At 38.5% G+C, this 25,871-nt stretch overlaps 1 protein-coding gene across 1 annotated transcript in view; it reads right to left on the bottom strand.

Annotated features, from left to right (window-relative positions):
* Nucleotides 1-25,871, bottom strand: part of col14a1a (collagen, type XIV, alpha 1a) — a 98,435-nt gene that overhangs the window by 9,252 nt on the left and 63,312 nt on the right. Inside the window, exons 27-41 of the mRNA XM_072460095.1 lie at nucleotides 21,274-21,417; nucleotides 20,453-20,617; nucleotides 20,268-20,306; nucleotides 20,047-20,185; nucleotides 19,371-19,513; nucleotides 19,046-19,155; nucleotides 15,169-15,327; nucleotides 13,951-14,028; nucleotides 13,099-13,185; nucleotides 10,280-10,333; nucleotides 8,260-8,355; nucleotides 7,933-7,986; nucleotides 4,444-4,497; nucleotides 1,455-1,508; nucleotides 1,278-1,349 (exon numbers count right to left, since the gene is read on the bottom strand). Coding sequence (XP_072316196.1) covers nucleotides 1,278-1,349; nucleotides 1,455-1,508; nucleotides 4,444-4,497; nucleotides 7,933-7,986; nucleotides 8,260-8,355; nucleotides 10,280-10,333; nucleotides 13,099-13,185; nucleotides 13,951-14,028; nucleotides 15,169-15,327; nucleotides 19,046-19,155; nucleotides 19,371-19,513; nucleotides 20,047-20,185; nucleotides 20,268-20,306; nucleotides 20,453-20,617; nucleotides 21,274-21,417 — 1,448 coding nt within the window. The remainder of the gene's footprint in view (nucleotides 1-1,277; nucleotides 1,350-1,454; nucleotides 1,509-4,443; nucleotides 4,498-7,932; nucleotides 7,987-8,259; nucleotides 8,356-10,279; nucleotides 10,334-13,098; nucleotides 13,186-13,950; nucleotides 14,029-15,168; nucleotides 15,328-19,045; nucleotides 19,156-19,370; nucleotides 19,514-20,046; nucleotides 20,186-20,267; nucleotides 20,307-20,452; nucleotides 20,618-21,273; nucleotides 21,418-25,871) is intronic.

Here is a 25,871-nt window from a genome sequence, read left to right as displayed (position 1 = left end):
GATGAATGCATATCAGAGTACAACACACGGAGGCAAATAAAAGACAAATATTTCCGCGGCACAAATCCAAGAGCTGATATGAAAAGTATATCGACCTGATGCGTTCACAGCTTTTGAACGAGCCGCTGTTTATCTTGGGCGAACGTGTCCTTGACTATTCGCTGCAATTCTGTGTGCTCAAGTGGAAGTGTGTTTGAGGAGGAACACCGGGACTGTTGTATTTCGCACTCAATCTTATTATGAATATAGTGCATCGAAATTGTGCCTGTCTGTCTGTTTTAACTTCTTGGTCTCTCCGCGGTAAATGTCTACAGCCCGGGCCTCCTCTGTGTTTCTGTTTGGGTTTCATTAATCTTTCTAGACGCATAAATGTCTATTTCATATCAAAATGCCATGGGAAAATCCTATAAAACTACAATGAAAGCACATGTGAAGATGGGAGATAACATGAACTCCATTTAGTTTTCTGTGGAGACCATCACTTGCCCATTATACAGCCATTGAATTTGAAGCTACGTTAAATTGCAATGAGTTGCAGCAGTATTAACAAGAGTGAAGATTGTAGACCAAACTGGAAATGAGCTCAAATCATTTAAAATTGTTAGAATTTTGAAGATTGAGGACCTGCCGAGTGTAACGGAAATATTTCTAATTTCTCTCCGAGTGAAGTGATGAAATGCATACTTTTTCTGAATTGAAGCTACGAGTGGACAAGTCAAACTGCTCAAATCAATAAAAACACCACATATTTTACTCAATTTAACTACCCAGATTCACATTTTTGCAAAGAGTAGAAACAGTTGGATGTGTCTCTTACATTGCAGTAGCCATCACGTTCTGTATAGTTTGATTTTCTGAAACTAAACTGGAACATCTGTGTCTGTATCAGATTCTCCAGTGATTTATAGCTCTCTGTCTTTGTGCCAAACGTTTCTGCTGGACGACAAGAGCTGACCTAAGAAAGGATTACATGTCCCTATTGCCCCCATCATCAAAGCGTCATCTGTTGCTCGTCCGCTCTCTTTCACACATTTCCTTCGCAACTCATTGATTTACAAGTTTGGGGTTTGCTATTTTCAGTAATTTGGCAGTGGAGTGATGAATAAAGGATGTCACTAGTAATGTCACAGATGAGCTCTTATTCAAAACGTTCACATTTGTTGCAATAAAACAAATTCAAATGGACAATAAACAATAAAAGGGGAGAAGGGCAAGGAGAGAAGAGCAGTCTATGTCCATCTCGTTCCTAAAATCAAGTAAAAATTATCAAAACTTACCGGGTTTCCTTGATCTCCGGGTGAGCCAGAAGACCCCCCTGGGCCTGGAGCTCCGGGGGCTCCTGGGGGTCCCTATGAGAGAAAAATCTGCATCAATGTGTTGAAGGGATGTCTATATTAGTTTCTCACAGACACATGAAACAACTTGAGCTAAAATAAAATAAAAGAGGCACTTACAGACGTTCCAGGAGGTCCTTGTCGCCCCTGAGTTCCAACATTACCTGGAAGACCCTGAAAAAGAAAAGTAAAAGCTGATAAGGAAGGGCAGTATTTCAGCTCCAACATTTTACTGATATTTGGCACCAGTATTTTATTTATTTATTTGCATTGCCAGTTTCTCTGTGTGCCAATATGTCACTCCTTGATTTGGATAGACAGTTAGTATTTGTCGGATTAGTACCATAAAAATACCCTCAAGGGACAATTTATCTCTGAGAAAGAAAAGGCTTTGTCTGTCCAGAGAACAGACATTCAGCTGTAACAAAATGATACTCAAAAAGTGACTCCAGCACTTTGAATGAGTAATCAGAACTCCCTTTTGTCTATAATTACAGTTTAGTTGGCTGCATTTTGCTAAATAATGATCATCAAATCAAAAAAGGTGGCAGTGAGGCAGCACAGTTGTGTTGGTGACTACTAGCCAAATAATTTTCGCCACAATTCGCTGCATCCTTTTTCCATCAGCAACATTACTTGAGCTGAAACCAAACCAGGAAAGAAAATTGGATGGCATAGATTTCAACAGGACAGAACATTTTACCTATTCCAAACCCAAACTGAATTTTAAAGTTGCACGGAAGACCTTTTTTGGTGCGGGATCAGCCACCTAACTCGATGTTATTTGCCTGGAATGTTCCACAATGTCATTTAACTGATCTGTCTTGCCATTACAAGTGGTTTCGTTGCTCATTAAAACTTTGAGCACTTTCACAGATCTGGGCTCTTCTGTATAAAGTGTGTGTACGTACAAAATGTTAAGTTTGTGATCTGTAAAAATATAACTTCAGGTGGAAATGAGTCCAGTACAAAACCTTCAGGGGTTTCCAAGATGAGGCAGAAAGAGATCTGTGCTCAGAGAGACGAGGACATTTGAGAGAAGAGGACATTTGAGAGACGAGGGCATTTGTGAGACGAGGACATTTGTGAGACGAGGACATTTGTGAGACGAGGACATTTGTGAGACAAGGACATTGTGAGACGAGGACATTTGTGAGACGAGGACATTTGTGAGACGAGGACATTTGTGAGACGAGGACATTGTGAGACGAGGACATTTGTGAGACGAGGACATTTGTGAGACGAGGACATTTGTGAGACGAGGACATTTGTGAGACGAGGACATTGTGAGACGAGGACATTGTGAGACGAGGACATTGTGAGACGAGGACATTTGTGTAGGTTAGAGGATGTTTGAGGACGTTATAGGAAGTTTGTGTTCTGTTCGGATGTACACTTTTAGTTTAGAATTCCATGCAAAGTGTTATGAGACCCCTGACCTACGACGACGACACCTGCAGGTTTCCATGGAGATAGATAGGTCAAATGCCATACAAGGCAAGTTTATTTGTAGAGCACAATTCGTACTCTAAAAAAGTGGTTTACATTATAGGAAATGCAATTCAAATCAATATACAAACAGATAAAAACATGAATAATCACAATAAAATATACTTTTAACAGAGAAGAGTGCAGATAGAATCCTGTCAGTTTTTTTGAGTATCAAAACAATCAAGAACAATATAGTGTAAATCAAACTGACATTTGTTAAAATATGTCTTTAAACGTACCGATTGAGGTTACATGATCTGACGAATGTGAAATGTGCGTAAAAAGTGCAGAAATGTCACCATATAGTCTTCTTTGAAATTTTACATGACAATGTTTTTCATTTCTATTTTCAATCAGCTCTATTTGCAGCATTTTTACTACAAATTATTTACTCAAGATTCAAATTTTTCACATCTTCAAAACAACATTCACATTATTAGCTACATTTTGATATACGGTCTCCCTCTTGTAGCTACTTTGAAATATGACGTGAGGCTGTTGAAAAAACAAGCAGATGAGTACAAGGACACCTGTTCCACACACACACACACACACACCACACACACACACACACACACCACACACACACACACACACCACACACACACACCACACACACACACACACCACACACACACACACACACCACACACCACACACACACACACACACACACACACACACACACACCACACACACACACACACACACACCACACACACACACCACACACACACACACACACACACCACACACACACACCACACACACACACACACACACACACACACAGTCTGATTTGGTATTTACTGCACAGTTGGGCATTGTTAAATATTTTACAAACAGCTACTATTACCATCTGCTCCCCACATTGTCATGAATCAAGTCTAATTTGGTTATATTTCAAAGTGGCTTGAAAAAGTGAACTATATTTGAACACACAGTACATAAGAGAAGTATTTGAGCAATGTGGTGGGATACGAAGAGTGTAATATGAGACTTCTGAGCTTTTAAATCAAATGTAACTTCCTGAGTACCTGGATGATTTACATTTTACAGTTTAAATGTTATTCAGCCCTACTGTAATTTCCTTTTATAAGCAATATGGGGCATTTTAATCCAGAATTGGCAGGGCGGGAAAACCTAAAGCGGGAAAGGACTCTAACGTATGTAATTGTGACTTACTGTGTAAGGGTGGGTGATACTGACAAACAAGAATATCTCAATATTATTCTGCAATATTTAGATGATATTTAAATAATGCATCAGGAATGTTCTAAAATGTGGTTGTAATGTCTTGGTTGAGGTTCAAGTATTGTACAACATTTGAATGAACCATAAAATGAACCACAAAAGTGCAGAAATATAACTTTACACCCTTAATTTACACTTTTTTCTTCTTTTTGAGGCAATTTTGAATAGTTTTAATTATAGCTGATAAACTCAATATTCTAATTTTGTATATCTCCAAAACAACACTTTTGATATTATAAATACATGCTATACCTCCCACCTTTAATATTATGTTGTTAGTAGTGGCATATGCATTAGAGGCAGTGTATAAAATACAACCCAGTTATGCTTAGCAAGACAGTTATAATTCATGCGTTTGTCTTACCCTTGGACCTGGGGGACCATCTCGTCCAGCTGTTCCAGGACCTCCAGGGACGCCCTAGAAACATACAAGCAGGTGTAAAACCACAACAGAGAACTTTGTAGTTGTAAAATTGTATTATTAACTGCATGATCTTCACTTTCTGCAATGTTCACTGCACACATAATAAACAGTAAACCCTAATCCTTTTCTTTCACCACTCCGAGTGAAAGGTTCTTGTTCAATCCAAAATACAGTCACGGTTTAAGTGCTGGGTAATTTATGCCCACACTTAAAAACTAGTGATTAGCTCATAAAACATGGCAGAGAAAGCTGTTAAAGGTTCACAAATTATAAGACCAGGTTGAGGTAGACAGCTGTATGATTCATAAGATTGTAGTGTGACTCTTGGCTTTGGTGCTCAAGATCTCCCCAGTTATATCTGGACCCACAATATTTCAGCACAAAATGTAAAATGCCATACATATTTTGATTGCGACTATTTTTTGATTACACACACAAAAAGATCCAAATAAAAGTGCACTATGTAACTTTTCTGGTGAAATATTATTGCTTTGCCAGGAATATCACTTTTTATTTATCTCCATGAAGATAAGCAGGTTTGATCCTCTATCACAAAAGTTACATAGTGCACCTTTGAGCTTCAAATCAGAAAGAACTTGAATCATCTATGTGTTTATGAAAAGTATACATTTAAGACTGTGTAAAAATAATTACACTGGCACTGACACAACCGCTGGGATTAAGACGGGTGTAAAACAAACGCTTCAGTATTCATTACCACCACATTCACAAAATCACGATTGGAACCGAGCCGCTGGAGCCCAGACCACCAGAGTCCATTGTATTTACAGCGATGAAGACGAGAAAAGTGAGAGGGAGAGAGCGGGACAGAGTGGCGGGGCGAGCGAAGAGTAATTGATGTTTCCGAGCAGTGATATTCTCTGTGCTCTGCCATATATTACAACAGGACCCTGGAAGCCACAATATTCCTCCTGCGAGCCCCTATTGAAGACACACACAAGCAGCCATTCATATTCCACTATCTGACAAAACACATTATTACTCAGTAACACACAGCAGCTTCGCCGGCTTTTATTAATAGGGCAATGCACTACGGAAGCGCCAGATACGACTGCGTTGGCGGTGTGGTAGTTTGCCGTGGGCTGGTTCAACAAAGTGGCATTTTCTACTTGTGGGAATGCAAGTTTAAAGATAAAGATAAAACGTAGATCTGGGCAATATTTTTCCTTGATTTTGATCGATCTGGTTTTGATCTTCATTTGGTTTTATTTTATCTTATTAAAAACAAATCACAAACCACATAATATATTTCCTGAGCACAATGAGCTGGCCATTAAAATGACCCAAGTAAACGATGGACAAATAGAGATGGCAGATGTCTTTTATAACGCAGTAGCGCCGTAACGAAACGCCTTTTCCAGGGCAGTAACAAAGTAATGTAACAAATTACTTTTAAAAGTAACACTACCCAACACTATCTATGACAGGGCTATTCAACTTAATTTTCCCGAGAGTTAGATTTTTCGGAGGGCCAGGGCCTCTGGCCTGTACAACACGCCACTACTGTAACAAAACCCATCCATCCATCTAAAATAACTACTGAAATAACATACAAAACAACATTGCTTTGCAAAATTGCCCATCCAGGACTGAACCAAAATTACACTAGGACTAGATTAAGACCAACAAGGTCTGATCCAGGACTAACCCAGAATCAAACAAGGACTAAACCCAAGACCAAACCAGGTCTAATCTAGTGCTAATATATTTTTGATATTTGGAAGAGGGGTTGTGGGCCGGATTAAATTGACTGGAGGGCCTGATTTGGCCTTATGTTGAATAGCCCTGATCGAGTTTCATAATGATGACGAATCGGGTAGTTACCATAGCAATTAACAATTTAAAACTAAATATTATATATTTTGAATGGTGAAAAATGTCACCTCTGACAGGAAGCTAAACCCATTGAACTGCACTACTTTTTGTTAATGCCTGTCACATAATATATTGGAATATAATAGACTATACATGCAATTTATAATCAATTATTGTATCGTAAAGGTGATGTTAATATCCTACCTTTTGGATTTTTTGTATTTGATTAGCCACAAGATATTAAACTTACTATCTCATGGTTGGCAGCACAAAAAGCGAAAAAACAAACAAAAAAAACAGCAAAACATACTGATCAAGGGAAAAAAGGTAAGACACTGATGACAGAAGGAAAACACAAGGCAGATGATAATAACAGGCATTCATTCACACACATTCATTCTCTTGTCGAGAGGGAGAGATATAAAGAGACAGAGATAAGAAAGCGCACAAAGCGTGTTTGTCCATACACTATGTCATGTTTGTGCACCTGCGCATGTATTAACCCGGGTGATGGAAGTCTAGAAACGCTCCTGTTCAATACATACGTTTTTGTCAGTGCCGCAAACACCAAGCCCTCTTTTTGTTGATTGAATGATGCACAGGGCATGTGTTTAGTCCACCAAGAATTTATTTAATCTACAGCCCAAGTGTGAGTGATGGGTGGTGGTCACAGGGCACAGATTGGCAGCCTCGCTTAGGTCAGTTTACCCCAGGGCAACTATGGCTACAGTCATGGCTTACAACTAGTGTGGAGGGAATGAAATAATGCACAAAATTGAAAAGCAACTTAGAGCGTCTGGAAGTGTGCTATATAAGACTAAAGCATGATTATTATAACAGGTAGAACAAAACAAATCGGCTTCAAGTCCTAGTCTGTTATTTTACTGTCAAACGCATTACCCATAGTTTATATCTATCTGCCAAATACAATATACACTAAAATGGCCACTGAGATATACACGAGCCACTTATGAAATCCCATAGTGGCTCCTAAAGATTATATCTCCCAGCGTAGAGATTATAAAGGTGGCATTTCTGTTTTTCTTGTAGCTCATAAACCTGATAAAAACCCTGCTATTTGCTGGACAAAGCCGCACTATCACTGCAGCAGAAGCAGATACCGCAGAGAGACTGAGGTCTGCTTTGTACGAGCCAAAAGCATTTTAAAACATGTCACTTTTGTAGTTTAGTTTAGATCATTCAAGAGTTTGTGATAAGTTGATTATAAATGTATCAGTTAAGTCAACAAATAGCAAAACAATAATTATTTAACTACAAGATATGCAAAAATGATTCAGAGGAAACCCAACTCAATGACAAATGAAAGACAAACCCGCTCTGGGACACAGTCACATTTACAGATGATGATGACCAGAGCTCCCAGAAGCAAACTATTAAATTAATTCAGCAGTACCTCTAATTGGTCCACTGCCAAATAACAGAGGTACAAGTAATGACCTCACACATTTCAATGATTGCATTACACTGCTCTGGATGTGTGCTGAGAATAAAACAGGCGATCTGCTCCCTCTTCAACTGTTGTGTGAACTTCGACTGAGCACTCAAACTGAAAGACACAAAAGACTCTCTCACCATTGATCCGGCTGGTCCAACATCACCGGTGTCTCCTTTCTGACCAGCGGGCCCCTGTGATATTAAAAAAACAATATTAATCGATCCAGATTCAGACACCTTTATTAATCCCACCAGGGTCAGTTAGTTTGAGCAGTAAAAAAGCACATAGGGAACAATGAAACATACGATACATAATGTGACTCTGAACAAGCTTTGGGTTATTCAGTTAATAACCCAATAAAAGACATTACAGCTACATTTCACTTATAGTTGTATACTTGTGGGACACGCTCAAAATACAGGTATTAACACTTGAATTTATTCCTGCCCATGGTCATATCTTACCGGAGGGCCCTGAATAGACAGTCCACTGGGTCCTTGAGGGCCAGGGGGTCCTGAGGGTCCTGGGGGTCCGCTCTCACCAACAGGTCCCTGTGGTCCCTGGAGAAGTAAGCAGTGTTAGAGCAACCGATATGACAACAAATAATTTTGAAACGGCATGAATCTTCAGAGTAGTGTTCTCAAATAACATTTCAAACTCAATTTTGAAGGAAGAAGTCAACAGCGATTTCGATACTACAATGATTATAAAATGCTCATTTTCAACACAAAATAATTGTACTTTCTTTATGGTACCATATGATCAAAATATAGTTCTGAGCTCAAGATCTTTTTAAAACTGCTCTGCTCTAATGAGTAATATTTATACTAGTTTTAGTATAGATTAGCATCACATTGTTAATCCTTAAGACAACTCTAATTCAGTGTTCAACCAATTGATTTATTTATTTTTTACCAATTGATTTCTTTTGAGACATGTAAGCACTATAGATCCTTTTAAATTGTCCCACAGTCCTATTTGAACAGTGTAGTTATTATTATTAGAAGATCATTATTTGTTATTCTAAAGTCCAGTTTGTTGACGGGCTAATGAAAGAGAGATGGTAACAACATGTAACTGAATGGAGCCGTTCTTCTCTACAGCGGCTCTCCCACACACTGCTGTGACAAACCCAGATTACAATCACCACAACATGTGGTACACAAGTAGTCTTTGCTAAAACAAACAGCTTTGGTAATTGACTCCAGAAACACGTCTCCGTCTGTCTATTATCAGTTTGTGCTGGTTTATCACATTATTTCATCCACTGTAAACCTGCTCTGCTCCTGAACTAAGCGTTTGTGTATTGTACGCTCAGCAGTAGACGTAGCCAAAAGAATCCTTATTTGACTCAATGTTTATTGCTTTACTGTCAGTCCGTGCAATTACTGGCTTTGAGGCGAGGATTATCTGTAAAAACAATCGAAACATTATCAGAGCAGGAAAAAATATAATTACAAATATACAAAACCTCCCCACAGAAATATAGGAGGAGAAATTACCCATGATGACCAAGGCTGGATGTATATGTATTAATGTCTCAGTTTAAATAAGTCAAATAAGGTTGAATGGATGCTGCTCTTATAGATCTGGAAGGGAGTGCTTTAAATGCTGCTGATCTCACACTACTAGGATACAGTACAAATTCACATATAGACGTGTCACTCGTGTGTGCCAACAACAAATTATATGTCCTTCCAATAAAACACACATGTTCCTTATTGTACATTTGCTTCTTCGTTGTCAAATATTTCAGAACAGAAGTATGCTGTTTTTACTTGTGGTTGGGCAACTATACGTTTTGTACTGAACACACTGTCACTCAAGTGTGGTCAAAAGACACATGGGCCTGAAATAAATAACTTTACTTGTAACAGCTTTCATCTTCTCATAAATAGCACTATTGTTTACTATTTTTTTGACTATTATTGTGTTATAACAAATATAACAGAAACAGCCTGAGTGATATGCCGAAAAAATGCATATAAGCATTTTCTTAAAGCCTAGATTTCAGTGTTTCACAATGCTTTCACGATTCATGTTACAATCTTTATATTTCGTATAAGAGTAAACTATAGCCATTTATTCCTTCACACTTCGCTGTGATTGGTTAAATCCACCTGTCACGCAGTCAGATCATGACCAAAAGGGGAAGTGAGTGAGGAAGTGAGTGTGTTTGAGCATAGAACTGTAGCAACATGGCCTATTATCACAGGAATCAGGTCACAGTTTTGTTTTTATTGTGATATAACTCAGCCATATACTGTGTACCTTGTGAACCAACTATAGGCTACAGGAGCTTGGATTATTGGCCATTTCCTTTGGCTTAGGGCTACTCTGTTGTTGATATGAAAAAGGTGCAGAGCGAGTGAGCTGTAGATGAAAGGGCTCGGGGGGGAAAAGGGAAATCTGCTTTGTTGTGACTTATAGACGTGCATTAGAGATAGTTTGTGAAGCCAGTGGTTCAAAACAGTGTTAACTTACTGTCACTCCTGGCTCTCCTCTGTCTCCTCTGGCTCCCCTAATGCCAGGACCACCCTGAAAAATACACCAAAAACCCACTCTGTTTACACAAAAACATGACGCAATAATATCAGTACCAGTTACCAGATCTTGGTGAAAAATTACTCTGAATAAACATAGATAAGATGCCAACGAGATGCAGGGTGTGGCGAACCCGAGGCTCGCGAGCCACATTCGGCTCATGGCCAATCAGAATGCGGCTCTTTGCCTCATACCAGTTTTGCTGAATATGTCCCTGAAACGTTTGTGTGGCCACAAGTTCTCTCTTTCCCTTTCTCTTTTTCTCTCTCCTATGGGAGGCTGTGTGCGTCTTGTGAGCAGCGCCAGAGCAGATCTGTTAGACAAATTGTGTCTTTTAAGAAGAGTTTCAAACTTCTAGTGAGATTAAATGAAACTGGAGCCTTTTATTTGGTCCTTATGTTGTGCAAAGAGGTCTAATATTCACAGAGAAGAAGTCACAAATAAACCGTGAAATAATGCCATAATAAGATGTGCAATGCAACGTGGAAATCTACTAGGGGGAAAGGAATTCATTATAGCTTTTGCTTTAGCTTGAATGGAAGATAAAACAGGAGTTCACTGTCCTGACATGAGTTTGTGCAGCAGAAGTGTTTCCTCTTGTGTGCTCTTGACCGACAGGACAGTCCAGTCAGATATATGGCTTAATTGACGGAATCTGTCGAGTGCCCTGCAGCAGGGGCGGACCTGAGATTGGGACAGAGAGGGTTGAGCCCCCAATAGAGAGCCGGTCCAAGCTTTTGAATTTAAAATGATTAAAAAACCTCCCTCAATTGTTTTTAGTGTAATGTGCACTATTTATTTACTACTATTTACATTTCCTTGCAATTATTATTTCGTTTAAAAAGCAGCTTAATGCTCTTACAAACATTTTGTATGTGGTCATTTAACACACGTCTTTGGTTAACGGCTTAATAACATTTATAATGTATGTTTAAATGTTCTAATATCCCTGAGAGACTTGTATTAGTTTAGCAGTTCATATGTATGTCTTCTTTCAAATTTTAATGCCCATGGTCATGTTTAAAATGGGAACTTTGAACGTAATTGCATTAGCAAATCTTATATTGCAAGTCTAATTGCGATTGCAATGCCTGTCCAAAAAATTGCAATCAAATATTTTTCCTTAATCTTTAAGCCATAACTCACTATTTTGAGCTCTCTGAACTTACAATACATTCTTCAGTAACATCAGCAGAAAACTCCTACTGACCCCTTCAAGGTTTAAAAGAGAAGAAGCCCTACACATATGTTAATAATTGGTCCATTTGTGATGTGCTCTTCCTGTGTTTTCTTATATGGAAGTCCCTGAACGTAACTGTGGTCTCTGCATTACCATTTTCAGCTTCAGGAGACAAGAATAAAGCTCAACCCATGGGAAAATGTAAGATGAAACAACACAAATAAGTAACACGCCAGACCTAATAATAATATGTAGAGTGTTTTGACCTTTTTTCAAGTACAATAATTGTTTGGCACCATCTCTTACAGATTCAAGAATGCATCCAAAACGGTCTGTGGCCAAATGAATGAACAGTGATTATTGGTGGTAAAAGTGACTAAATTGCAAAAGTGTGCTCCCTGAGAAGTGGTCTTGAGAGCATCAAACAAATCTGCAGTATAGATGCATTTCAGTTAAAGAAAATTCAATAGTGGAGGGAGCATGTCTTCTTTTCCTTAATGTGACTATTCGCAAACTGATGCTTTGTATTGAGCGGCAGCAGAGATTGCAATTCAACAGGATTAGTCTTTTCATTCAAACAAGTCAACAAAACCAAAGTAAAGTATGAAAACAGCCCACAGCATTGTCATCATAATTTGCACATTACAAATTAGAGCTTCTAATTCTAATAAGAACTGTTTTAACATTCGGCCATTGTTACAAACGCAATTTTTCTACAATTTTACAATTATTGAGAAAAGTAATACAATTTGAAAGCGCAGATTATAAAACTGGAACAAAAACAGAGATGAAATGTGTACCAATTATATATAAAACTGCAGTATAATTACTTCAACACCACTTTTGTTGATCCACACACCTATCTCACTCTAGACAACAACAGAGAAGGCCTATAAATGAGGGGGGCAGATAGAAATCCTAAATGGAAAAGTGAGAGAGAAACCTGACTCACAAACAAGCTCATTTGCTTGGTTTCTTCTGTCAGCCTCTATCAGCTTTTACCTGCTGCGTGACGAGAATATGGCTGTTTCTCTGTAGCTGCACTGACACTGGCCTCTGCTATAATAGTGTCAGTGGAGCCTGGACACACAGCTAATGTGCCCTTTAGAATATCTATATAACCCATTATGATTATACAGTATTTATGAAGGTTATCGTTCATCCAGACAGCTCATTTCCTCAAGACCTTTTTATTTGGAAATAAATGTTTCTACTATATTTAAATGTAATTTTACATATTGTAGATTGTGAGCTAGCACAAATAACATGGTATATGGGGACAGGACACGTTTGTCATTCTACTGTATCTCATAGTAATGATTCATCTTCTGAACCCTAACCTAGCATGGTACTGCCAATTGCATAATGTTATCAGCCCACTCACCATGTTATTTTACTGTGAAATAAAGTAAAGCCTGTGAAAAAGTAGTCCAACCTCTACAATTGTCAAGTGTCAGGATTTCCAGACAAAGTGATTCTATAGACATAAGGTGGCACAGCATGAATATTCATACGTTTTTTCTACTAGGGCGATAGCTTTATAAATGGCATCACAAAATGAACCTTAGAGGATACTTACAGGTGGTCCAGTGGGCCCTGGGGGTCCTTTACTGTCCTGAGAGCAAGTGCAGGCATGAGGCATCATGGGACACTGCTCTTCAACTCTCTATAAAAATACACAAGATGCTGGATAAACAAAAGTGCATGTGTTATGTGGTTCAACACTTGTGTCGGCAAAAAGATAAGAATAATAAAGAAGCTTGCTCCTTAATATTCCCAGTTAGTACTTTAAAGGTGCAATGTAATGAATGTGTTATTCCTTTGCCTGAGATGATCCACATTATGGCTGTTCTGTTTAACGGTGCATTTGACTGAAAGGATTCTGACTCCAGTCTTCGCTTTTAAAGTCAATTTCATACTGATTATTTAGGTTTATATCTGTTTGTATGGTGATTTGAATGCATCTTTTCCTGTTATGTAAAACACTTTGAGTTAATTTGTGCATGAATTGTGCTCTATAAATAAACTTGGCAATAAACGTATTCATCTCCTTGGAGACAAGTAAGTGACGCCACAAGGCCAAATCACAGTTTGTGTCAATGGAAATTTGATCCTGTCCACAGTGAGAATGCATGTTTTTCAAGGTATGTTTTAGCATTTAAAAACAACTGTAAATGCTACATTTGTTTAATATCTTACTGTGGAACTTTTCTTACAATAACATATTCATGAAACAGGTGGGAGACAGAAAGTTAAGTTCACAACAGCGTTAATGCAGTTATCGAGTGTAATAATCTAATGTAATAACCGTATTTTTATTTATAAGGCACTTTTCGGGACACTCAACAACATTTTACACAACAAAACAGTTAATTAAAAACAATGAATCAAGCAAAGTCCAGAAAAGATAAAAAGAGGAAAAATAACGTACCAAAGCTGGAAGTTCACAGCACTTATCTCTGCTGGCCCAGGACGTGCTGCAGATGATGTCAAACATCTGCAGCTGAAACTGCAAAAATACACAAAGCAATTACCAGTGCATTAAACGTACAATTCTGCAACATGTCATAAATGTGTGGCTAAAATAAAACAGAACTGAAATATCAACTATAGCCTTTAGAAATAGGGAGGGTTTATTTTGACCCAGTGTTGATAAGAAGGAGAGCTGCTTCTTATGAGTTCTAATGAGAAGCTGAAATATTCTGGGAGAAAGGCAGCAGCAGTCGAATGATAGCTAATAAACAGAGTCCTGGAGGCTGAGCTGTAATGGGCTCCACACCAGACTTTAAATTAGGTCAGTGCTTCATTGTTACTTTGTGGACCATTATGGACGCTAAAGAATAAAAATGAAAAAATACAATACTATTTTTTCTTGGGCAAATCAAAATCACTATTTAAACAGTGATAATTTGCAAATTGCAAAGACTGAAAGAGTAACACAACCATTTATTATTATCAGCATTTTGTACCGCATATTACTAGTGAATCTAGTACATTTGAGTCAAGAAGGGTAAAAGCTTATATGCCTTTGGAAAATGGTTTATTCTTTAATTATTGCCCTCATATCATACAGACACAGGGGGTCTCACACTTTAAAGAGCTGTGCACTCTAAGACAAAATGGAACTAATTGGACCTAAAATAGTCCTGTTGGGATTGGTTTGGGGTTTTGACCCAGTTAACACACACATGTATTATAATAAATAGGGCAGTCAGTTTAAAAGCTGTGTTTCCATATTCACCAATTCTAGTAACACAAAATGTCCTGTTAGCAAATTAAGTGAAAATTGTTAATCTTATGTTGTTATTAATCCAATTTTTCTACCAAACACACTGCCAAAGTGTGCCTAAAATCTGCCTAAAATGTGTTTTTTTTATAGCTACTATTTCACAGGCAATTAAGCATACACATGCACGCACGCACGCACACTCTCACTCTTACTGTATGTTGAACTAAGATCGACAAACAACAGTCTGGAATAGTCACTAACACATTGTTCTCATATTTAAAAAAACAAAACAAAAAACTGGCTTCTGTATTTTCATCAACAAAGTTCCTTATAATAATAGTAATTCCTGGACTTTACAGGTACAGGCCCTTTAAACAGCTGAATTAATTATAAACTTAGTTAAGCAGAGTTGATACTGACCGGAGCAGAGCTGTCTCGTCTCCCGCGAGATCTCACCAAACGTCCCAGGACTTCCACTCCGTCTGTGGTGATGTTCCCCGCTGCGTTCACTGGTTTTGCACCAATCAATGAACAATCCAGGACTACTTTGACAGTGGTCTTGCTCACGATAACATGAAGCTGTAAGAGCAGAAGAAAAAACAATCTAATTTTAACAAAATTAAAGTTGGGGTACCTGGCTTGTTTTTTTTTTTGTAAACAAAAAGCTTCACTTGCCGACTGAAAAAAAACAACCTGTAAAATGAATACATGTGAACATAAAGGGTTTGTGAGAGCTAGGAACAAGTTCGATTGATTTAAATACCTTCTTCCTCTTTTTGCGGTTGGAAAATCAGGTTACAGTACATTTTATTGTTTGTAGTTTTTCCTCGCTGGAGGGTCAGGGAATTGGTTTAATTCCTGTGACAATTGTTGTTTAATCTGCTTCTCTATTATTGACCAAAGACTGTTTCATTGTTTGAGTCTCAACATTCTGTTGGTAAACTCAACAACTCGCCCACCAAGGCAACTGCTGTTGTGATATTGGGCATTACAGAATAAATTTAATTGACCACCATAGCTGGAGGATTGGACCTATTGTGCATGTTTTGGGTTGATGGGGAAATTTTATTGTCCAGAAAGCCTTCAATACTTTACACATTCTTACGGTGATTGGGCTTGCCTATCCACAGATGTGACCTGTAACTTGCCGGAAGTACAATACGCCGCCAGCTTGTTTCCATGGAAATGTTATTACGTGTTGGTATCTATTAAACATTTTTATCACTGAGAACTGAGCACAACCCATCAACCCTCAAATGGTCTACGGTTAATCCTCCAATGCCCAACAATAAAACGCTGATGAAGTGAAAATTGAGCTTGTGGGTAAAGCTGGATTATATTGCCTTTTGTATGTAAAATAACAAGTTATTAAGGTAGTCTTACTGTGCAGTAAAACACATCATTCAAAATCCTTTTCTCCAACTTCTATAGGCTGCTAAATTCTTTGCAGCCCTTTAGGTTCTCTGCAAGTGCCTTTTACATTGTACCACATTTCTGAATGGGCTGCACCATGTTTGCTGCGTGATTCGCTTGTGAAACTGATTCTTATGTTCTGATGCTGATCAAATGAATTGCCCCTGGAAGCTGAACACTAAACCTAAAACATAAATATTCCCCAAGCAAGTACATGTATTAACAGTATGCACTGCTATGCCTACACATATTAGGTCAAACTACGCCTATTAACTACAAATTTGTTCCATTTTGTACAGGAGCCTATGTTAATCACTGCACCTGATGTGTCCCCAGTGTAAAAGCTCCCAATTCCAATGTTTTTATTGTAGCCTCTTTAGATAATTCTGTTCGCTTTCTAAATAAATTCAATTTCAATTACCTGTTTATGTGAAAATAAAAGTCTTCTCAGTATATTATGCTCCTTAAATTTGGCAAGTTTCTTAATACAACACTAAAATCTTACAAGAAAACAACAAGACACCCAATTTATCCGTGTCAAGTTAATAACTTATTCTTTCTGAATCTAAACATTTATTTTTGTATCATTTCATAAGACAAATTGCACTTTATTTTATGAAGCAATAACGCAGTATCTTTGGGGTATATTCTCATAACCGTGGAAAAAACACAGTGAGCTACACATCTGCTGCATGTTATCCGCAAAAGGAAATGTCAAAACAAAGCAAATGACAAAGGCCTATGGAATTATTCATGTTTTTTGTGCATTACAGAAAAATCTCAAACAGACATTTTGCACAGCTCTATTCATCACAGGCTTTGACACATCAGAGAGAGAGAGATAACAGCTCTCACATCCCTTTGTGTATGAACGAGGACGGTATAGCGAGGGCAAAGGAGGACACGAGAAACTGTAAAACAAATGCAAAATACGCCGAGTTTGATAAATCACCGCCTGGGATGAAGTCAACACAAACAAGGCAGAGATTTCGCGGCGTGAATCTGGAAAACTGGCACTCTCGCTGCTCACACTGGGATTGTTATGGCACTTTTTAAACACGCTTTGTGAGGCGACGTAGGCTCAAACAGACAAACCGAGCAGCGTTTCTGCCGACTCGGCACTTTCTGCTCGATCCACTGTTAGAACGGAGCAATCTCACATTTGCATTATTGAATGAGTTCATACCATGTACTGGCTGAATTTGTCTCTATAGTGGATTGCAGCGCAAGGAATATTTCAGACTTATTTATTCATTGGTGGAGTGTTTGCCATCTGCTCGTGTCTTTGGGGATGTTATTGCTCATTTATCCTGCATTTATTCAATTACAGGGGTTTTTATTGCTCAAAAATACCTGGAAAAATATGTATTGTTACTGAGAACAGGGTCACCTCTCCAAAGATCTGACCTGTAACTTAGCCTGGTGGTGTGCTGCTTTTCTTCATGGAGATAATAGCATATTGTGGGACAAACATTAACATCTCCATGGTGAACCCTCCACCAAAAAAGTGACATATTGCCCCTTTAACATTGTGAGTCATGTAATGACTCACAATAACAATAAGCCTAAAACAATAGACTTGTCAGCAACTACAGATAGTGAAAAAATATGTTTAGATTCTTTAGCTTAAAACACTGGACCATGTCCATTCAAATATAATGTTTGATCTTCAAAAATACTCCTTTATATAGAACTTATATTCAGATGGTCCATCCAACAGAAATAGGTTTAACATATAAAACATTTAAAATCACCATGCGTCACAACTATATTTAGATTATATTATATTCATATACAGGCCACTGAGCAATACTGCAGGCCAGGAATCTTGGTTGTTTATCTGCCGTGCTGTGCTCTCTCTCAGCTTGTACAGAGGCCCGTTCATGCTTTGCTCTCCAACATGTGCTTTTACAATCAGAGCGGACAGCAGCTTGTTTTAGAGGTCTGCACATGCGCCAAGTTTCAACAAGTTACCTAAAAACTAGCTTTAGAGACAAGTCTTTGTTTGAAGCTAAGGCTCTGTTCACGTTTCAAATGATAAACTGTAAGTTAGAAATACAGGCAGTATTTTAACATTGTTTATGACAGTTTAACTCAATAAAAGAAGCATTTGCCTTTGTGCTCTGGACAGCTGGGTTTAAGACTAACTTCTGGATGTTATTGTTGTTTTTTTTCACTTTTAAGTGCAAATAATCCACAAAATGTTTATGAACACTACAAGTCTGCTTGCCCATCCATAAAAGTCACCATCAACTACTGGAGTACAACAGGGAGATGCTTTTCTGTACGTGCTTCACTGAACACAGTATTCTGCTCTCATGGGATGTTTTCCTATGGAAATCTTTGTACAACAAACAGAGCCACAAAACACTTTACAGTTGTCATCTCATCTAATCAGAGACATACACACTTTATGAGGCTGTGCAGCCGGCTGCATCTGCTGTCTCACTGAACATTGTCAGAAAATAGACACAAAACAACAATGAAAAAACACTGGCGATGAAGGACAGCGCAGAGGAGTTTTATGAGACGAATGAAATGGCATTTGGGAAATCATTGTCACATTTGGATTAAACTTGAAAGCAAACAAGCGAGATAATTTAAAATCCATCAATCATGGATTGTTATTATTTATCCCTTTACGTAACAGATGACAATTTTTTTACTTCGATTAACAGACAGGCAACTTTATAAACACAGTTATACATTAAAAATATATGAAGATGTGTAGCTTTTATTGGCAGTCGCCCTCACCTAAATCGAATACAAACAAAGTCTTTTGAACACAGAAATACCAGTGTTGCTAATATTACACAAGTAAAAAATATGAAGCCAGCACAGTTCATGCACCAAGGATTGATCCGTGGTAAATTATAAAACGTACCTTGTGAAAACTTCCATGGAAGATTCTTTTTATTTCCACTCCCTCAAACGTGACTGTCTGGAAGTCCCCTTTGTAGTCGTGGTTGAAGAAAGTCAGTGTTTTTCCTGAGTCTGGGCCCAAAAAATATACAATTATGAGGCAAAAAATAAAGTTTACCTGCAGAAATGGGAAAACTGACATGATAGCGATACATTGTAATGTCCATAATTCATATTCTATTATTCATTATTCATAGTTTAATGTTGTAATATTCAAAGCAAATATTATAATTATTAAAATTATATCATAATTTTCTCATTAATAGATCGAATACAAAATAACTTACTGTCGAGGATGACTCCGACTAACGGGTCATTGTTTTTGTCCAGTATTTCCCATAATGCAAATGGCTCCTGCGGGGTCTCAGGCAGAAGTCGGAGCATCATAGAGATGGTGTAGTCAGAGGGCAAACCTTCAGGGTGGAGGTACCTGGAGTACAATAAAGCAAAAGTGACCTGAGATATATCAAGTTCTTCTTTAGTGATTTTAAAGTACGTGTGACTCTTATGGAGCAGTTAAAGTTACGACTGTCTTTCAGGGCCCTTTTCTTGTTCATTTGAGAGCTGTATTTTCACTACACCTTTCAGCCCTTCAGCACCTTCTTTAACTTTTAAGGTGTTTGTCACAGACAGAAGAATTACAGTTCAGACCAAACCTCACGCAGCTGAACGAAAACATCACACCTTTAATGTGGGACACTTTTAAAATGGTGAAAAGAAGTTAATATAGAAATGTAAATGTCCTCATGTAAATCACAAATGTTGGAACTATTTAGGTAATAACATTTCCAATGCAAAACACAAGATCTCTCGTCTCATAACTAAAAAAAAGATCTAAAATATATAGTGAAATGACAAAGTATCACGATATGCATATTTATGTTTGGAGTACAGCCCTAACAACCTTAATAGATATTAGAGATTTTGTCTAATCCTTCAACCTCAATGTACAGTGTTACTCACTTAGTGGGTTGGGAAACCAGGGCGTCTCGGTGTAAGCGGTAACAAGGGAAACTGTTGAATGACCCCGGCTCTAAAGAAACACCAGGAATAGTGCTGTATTCTTTCTCCACCAAACTGAACTTCTCCATCATGCGGAAACCTTCAGACAAAAAATAAACAGGATTTCTTTAATAAAAAACAGTGTAGTTAATTCTTAATTCTTTGTCCTCGGTGCACCTTACCTGCCAACGTGTTACCACTCATCAAAACTGACGGGCAGGCTGAAAGGTACAAAGACAGTTTTAGGTTCAAGAACAAAATAACTTTTTTGTACATTCCCTCTTCTTACATTTAGTTTTTTAGTGAGCTTTCAGTTTGAAGTCCTTTTATTCCCCATCTGTCTCTTTGAAAATGTCAGGTTACTTACTGGCAGTGGCAGCTTCACAGACAAATGTTATAAGCTGTTCTTCTATTTTCTTCACAGCGTCCAAGTCGTCCACAAAGAAGACATGTCTATCGCTGGGTTTACTGGCAATATTCACCAGCTCGCCGTAGTCAGCATCCGCAAAGCCAATAGCAAAGATGATGTATCCTGAAAGGGTTTACGTAAGATATTTAACGAAAACAAGACAAAAGAAGAATGTTTTAAGGCTGAAAAAAGACCTATCATTTTAATCTGTAAGTTTCACATGTGTTTTTTGGACTGAAAACAATCGCGTTATGGACATTAGTTAGCACATAGCTGATTAGCCTCTGTTGTTCCGTTAAACTCTTAATATACTGAATGAATTCTTCTAAATCCCTATGACAAAAAGGAAAGACAAATGTACATCTGGTGAAGTTTGAAGTGGGCGGGACTGTTGAGCTCCATTGGCCTGTCAAGATAAGTTTCTTACTGACTTAGATTTTATTAAATGATGAACCAATGTTAATTCATGTAGTGTGGAACTTATTTTCAATAGTTACATTTTAGGGTTGAATATTAACATATTGATGCTTCATTATAGATACTAACAAACAAAAAAGTGTTTTCTACTGCAATTTATTCCTAACAGCTTGTGATTTTTCATTTGATTTTTTACAATATGGTTCAGTCAGAAAGGTTTTACTGGGATTATCCAGCGTCAGTGACATAAAGCAGTCTTCCTTATAATCTTTTATCATGATTATTCCTGTAGTAAGTTATAGCACTAAATGTGTGTATTTTGACAGGGCTAGCTGGTAAAACAACACACACACACTGCCCACCTTCCATCTGCATCTCTTTGGACACTTTGTTCACATCGTCCTGGGAGCGTCCATCTGTGAGAACCACTAAAACCTTGGGCACGCCCTTTCTGGCTCCGGCCTCTGGGGTGAAGATTGACTCTTTGACATGTTTGATGGCTCGACCTGGAAAAGACAAAAGGACTTTGGAGTTATTATAGCAAAAAATATTTTGCACACACTGATCTGTGAAGCTAGTTGAGTGGCTGGCTGTGAGCAGGAGATGATTGTCGAACTGAGGGACGGGAACAGACTGGACAAACTGCTCTCATCATGCACACTCCTGCCCACCCACTGCACCGGGCAATAGAGGGACAGAGGAGCTCATTCTCCAACAGATTCCTACAGCTTTGCTCCCACAGTGAACAATACAGAACAAGATTCATTACATACTCCATACCATAAAGTTAATCAAATCAGACATTCAAGTGAAAATGGCACTACAATAAACCAGCCAATGCCAATCAAAAAAGTTACTAACCTCATTCACATCCAATTCTCTCAGCAGCATAAAAACATCTTTCACATACATCAAAGTCCCTCTCCATCATTTATTTTTATTTATTTTGCTTTTTGTTATAATTTGTACTTTTTGACCCACTATGTTGACGTCATTTGCCTTGAGGATCATTAATATTTGTCAAAGTCTGAAAATGAATTACAAATCCTCAACAGACTTTCCTGTTACAACTAAAATCCACCTTAATGCAAGAAATGTGCCAAAATATCATATTAATGTATTCTTTTAAATTATTAATATGTCCAGAATTATTACATGGATTGGTGAACTATAGTCTGGTCAAGGCCCCATTAGCATCTAAATATGTCAGACAATGTGTAATGCGTTTCAATTAGATGTAACCAGCGAGGGAAAGTTCACATGCAAATCGTACAAAGCAGGTCCATATTTCCTCCTAATGACGTAATCACTCAATAATATATTTCTGGACAGTGAGAGGCTTGACGCTCGCATATAAAAGTAAAATGAGCATAGTTTTGTTGTGTCAAAGACCTTCAAAAGGTGTAACTGTGTTCTATATGGTTATGACATACAGTGGAAATTATCATCAGCAGCATTATTCTTTTCCATTACATAAATATAGCCACATTGTACTATACATCTACACACAAGCCACAAATTATTCCATGACATAATATTTCTTTATACCCTTTGAAATTATACAGATAATGACAGATAATGAGTTCAGCCACGTGCAATAGGTGACTGTAAAAGTATTGTTAAGCAAGAGATCTCTACATGTATATTCTCTGACCCCTTTTGTTCTCTCTATAAGTGTCAGAGTGGGTGTCTACCACATATTCTATCGCGCGAGTCGAGACAACAGGCAGTCAGGCATGAAGGCTGGAGATGAGCAGGGAAAATGAGAAGGAGCAAGTGTTGAGAAGGAGGAGGAGGAAGTCAAGAGGGCAATGGGATGTAGAGCCCTTAATATGAATGAGCAAAGACAAGACGACATACAGAGATGTATGGAAATCTTTACAAGGCACAAGTGACAGCTAAGAAATAAGTAGATGATATGCATGTATATCAGCAGCCCCTAACTAAGCAACAACTAACAACATGAATTGGTGACTATGTTGGCCATGCAGGAGCTGGGATGTTTTTTTGCTTCCAGGAGTTGTTCACGGATCCTTGCAACGTGGGGCCGTGTATTGACATGCTGCAACTTGAGGGGATGTTTTGGATGAACAATGGACATGTCACCCACTGAGCATGTTTGCGATGCTTTGGTTCAGCATATACATACATAACAGAGTGTTCCAGTTCCTGCCAATATCCAGCTACTTCGGCGGCTTTTGGTGGTCACATCAGATACTGACTGGTTTTCTGACCCCACCAGAACCCCCACTAAAACAAAACTGAACATTTCAGAGAGTTTAATTGTGGCCAGCCTAAGGCACACTTATGCAATATTCATGACATCTCATTAGCTTCATGATATGCCACACCTGTGAGGTGGAATGGATTATTAATTGCTCAGTGAGACATATTTTGACAGATTTGTGAACGATATTTAAGAGAATGGGTCTTTTGAAACTTGCGGAGGACATCACCTTAATCGGGATCATTTTGGACGGGGAAGAGTCTGTCTACAGGAGGAAGGTGGACCGGCTGGTGTCCTGGTGCAGAGGTAACAACCTGGAGCTTAACATCCAGAAGACAGTGGAGATGATTGTAGACTTCAGGAAAGTCACAGCCCCCAGCCCCCCCTCACTATGACAGGCTCCCCCATCACCACCGTAGAGTCATTCTACTTCCTCGACATCACCATCACCCAGGACCTGAAGTGGGAGCCCACCATCAGCTCCCTCATCAAGAAGGCCCAGCAGAGGATGTACTTCCTGCAGCAGCGGAGGAAAGCCAAGCTGACAGCAGGGATGATGGTGCAGTTCTACACGGCCATCATTGACTCCATCCTCACCTCCTCCATCACCGTGTGGTACACTGGAGCCACAGCCAGGGACAAACAGAGACTACAGCACATTGTGCGCTCTGCTGAGAAGGTGATCGGCTGCAGACTTCCATCTCTACAGGACCTGTACATCTGTACACAGCTGACAATAGACAAGAACAATTTGAGCCACTCCCCATGCAGAACCTCCCGCCACAAGAACAGTTTCTTTCCCTCTGCAGAAGAGGAACTGTCAATATTATTATATTGATACAATCTTATCAATACCCATCCCTAATGAGAATGAATCATTTTGGGTCACTCACCATTAATGTGTTTTATATCTGTGGATTTAGTAAAGCCCAACCAGGGACAGGAGTTGAAAATTAGCACTGGCTATAAACTTTGTATGCATCACATCAGCTGCAAGCTTTGTTTTGTAACTATGTATGATTGCACTGTCCCTGTCAAATAAATAAATGAAAATAAATAAACATTAAGGATGTCAAGATTAATCAATAGTTGTTATATTCAAAAGATAACAACAACAAAATATGAATAATTATAATTGTGACAATTATGGAAGCTAGGTATAATTCAATCCATACTATAATAAAAAGTAAGTTTCCATCCATCCATCCATTTTCTACCGCTTGTTCCCTTTCGGGGTCGCGGGTGACTGGAGCCTATCCCAGTGACTTCGGGCCTTAGGCGGGGTACACCCTGGACAGTGGCCAACTTGTCGCATAAAAAAGTAAAAAGTAAGTTTATTTGTAAGTAAACCTAATTCTAAATGCCTTTTTATCTGGCTGCACTGAATGTCACATTAACTTTACAATTTAATTAAGTAAGTCATTCTTGTAAGAGAGATTATGAATCTCAATGGGATTCTGATGAAAAAAAAAAATATATATATATATATTATTGAAGAATGGTAATGTATTAGACAATTGGAACATAAGAAAGATATGATATCCTGACTATTTCCCACAGCAAATTCTGGCTCCTAATGCACAATAAAAACATTATTTGACATAGATTTAGGTTTTGTGATACATGTCCTACTAGATACAAACATCTAAATAAAACCAGGCATGCAATGATAAACTATGCACTGGTTATGCATTTGGATAGGGAACAGAAATCACATAGAAATCATAATCTATATATTAATTTGTACATTTTGAACCGGATTTATTGAAAATATGTCATGAAGTTGAACTCATTTTTAGAACATTAGCCAAGCCCAACACTCGGAATACTCCTGTCTGCTGCAAAAATGGAGAAAGTAAAACAGAAAATCTATTCATCACAAACTTGATCATCTGTATCTACATCGAGCATCAAAGCAAAACAAGATTAGTCAAAACATCTCAGGGGTAAAACTCCACTATCCAAGACACACACACACACACACACACACACACACACACACACACACACCTACACACACACCTACACACACACACACCTACACACACACACACACACACACACACACATATGCACACCTACACGCACACACACACACACACACACACCTACACACACCTACACGCACGCACGCACACACACACACACACCTACACACATATGCACACCTACACACACGCACACACACACACACACGCACACACACACCTACACACACCCACACACACATATGCACGCATGCACACACCTACACACACCTACACACACACCTACACGCACGCACACACACACACACACACGCACACACATACACACACACACACACACACACAGAAATGAAGACAACAGTAAATCAATCAATCTCTAAGCAGGTCAAAGGCCCTCTAATACCTTAATGAATAAATGCATAATAAAAAGGCAAATCCCTGTACATCTACATCAGCACCCTGTACCTCCCCAAATCATCAAAAAAAGTCACAAAATGAATCTATTGAGTCTGCATCGCACGGCTTTGTAAAAAGAGGAGGTACCGGTACAAGCAATACATATATACAGGCCCAGCACAAGTGCACATACTCGTGCACAAGTGTGCACGGCTTCAAATGCATGTGTTGTGTTCTGCATGTTTAGGCCAACATTTTCTTAATTGCAGCAATATGAAGGATGAGTCTGCCTACAGGAGGGAGGTGGACCGGATGGTGTCCTGGTGCAGCGGTAACAACCTGGAGCTCA

The sequence above is a fragment of the Eucyclogobius newberryi genome, unplaced genomic scaffold, assembly GCF_026437365.1.
Source record: "Eucyclogobius newberryi isolate DKJ021-1_F unplaced genomic scaffold, fEucNew1.0.hap1 SCAF_3, whole genome shotgun sequence".
NCBI lineage: Eukaryota > Metazoa > Chordata > Actinopteri > Gobiiformes > Gobiidae > Eucyclogobius > Eucyclogobius newberryi.
This window is presented reverse-complemented; position numbering and strand designations above follow the sequence as displayed.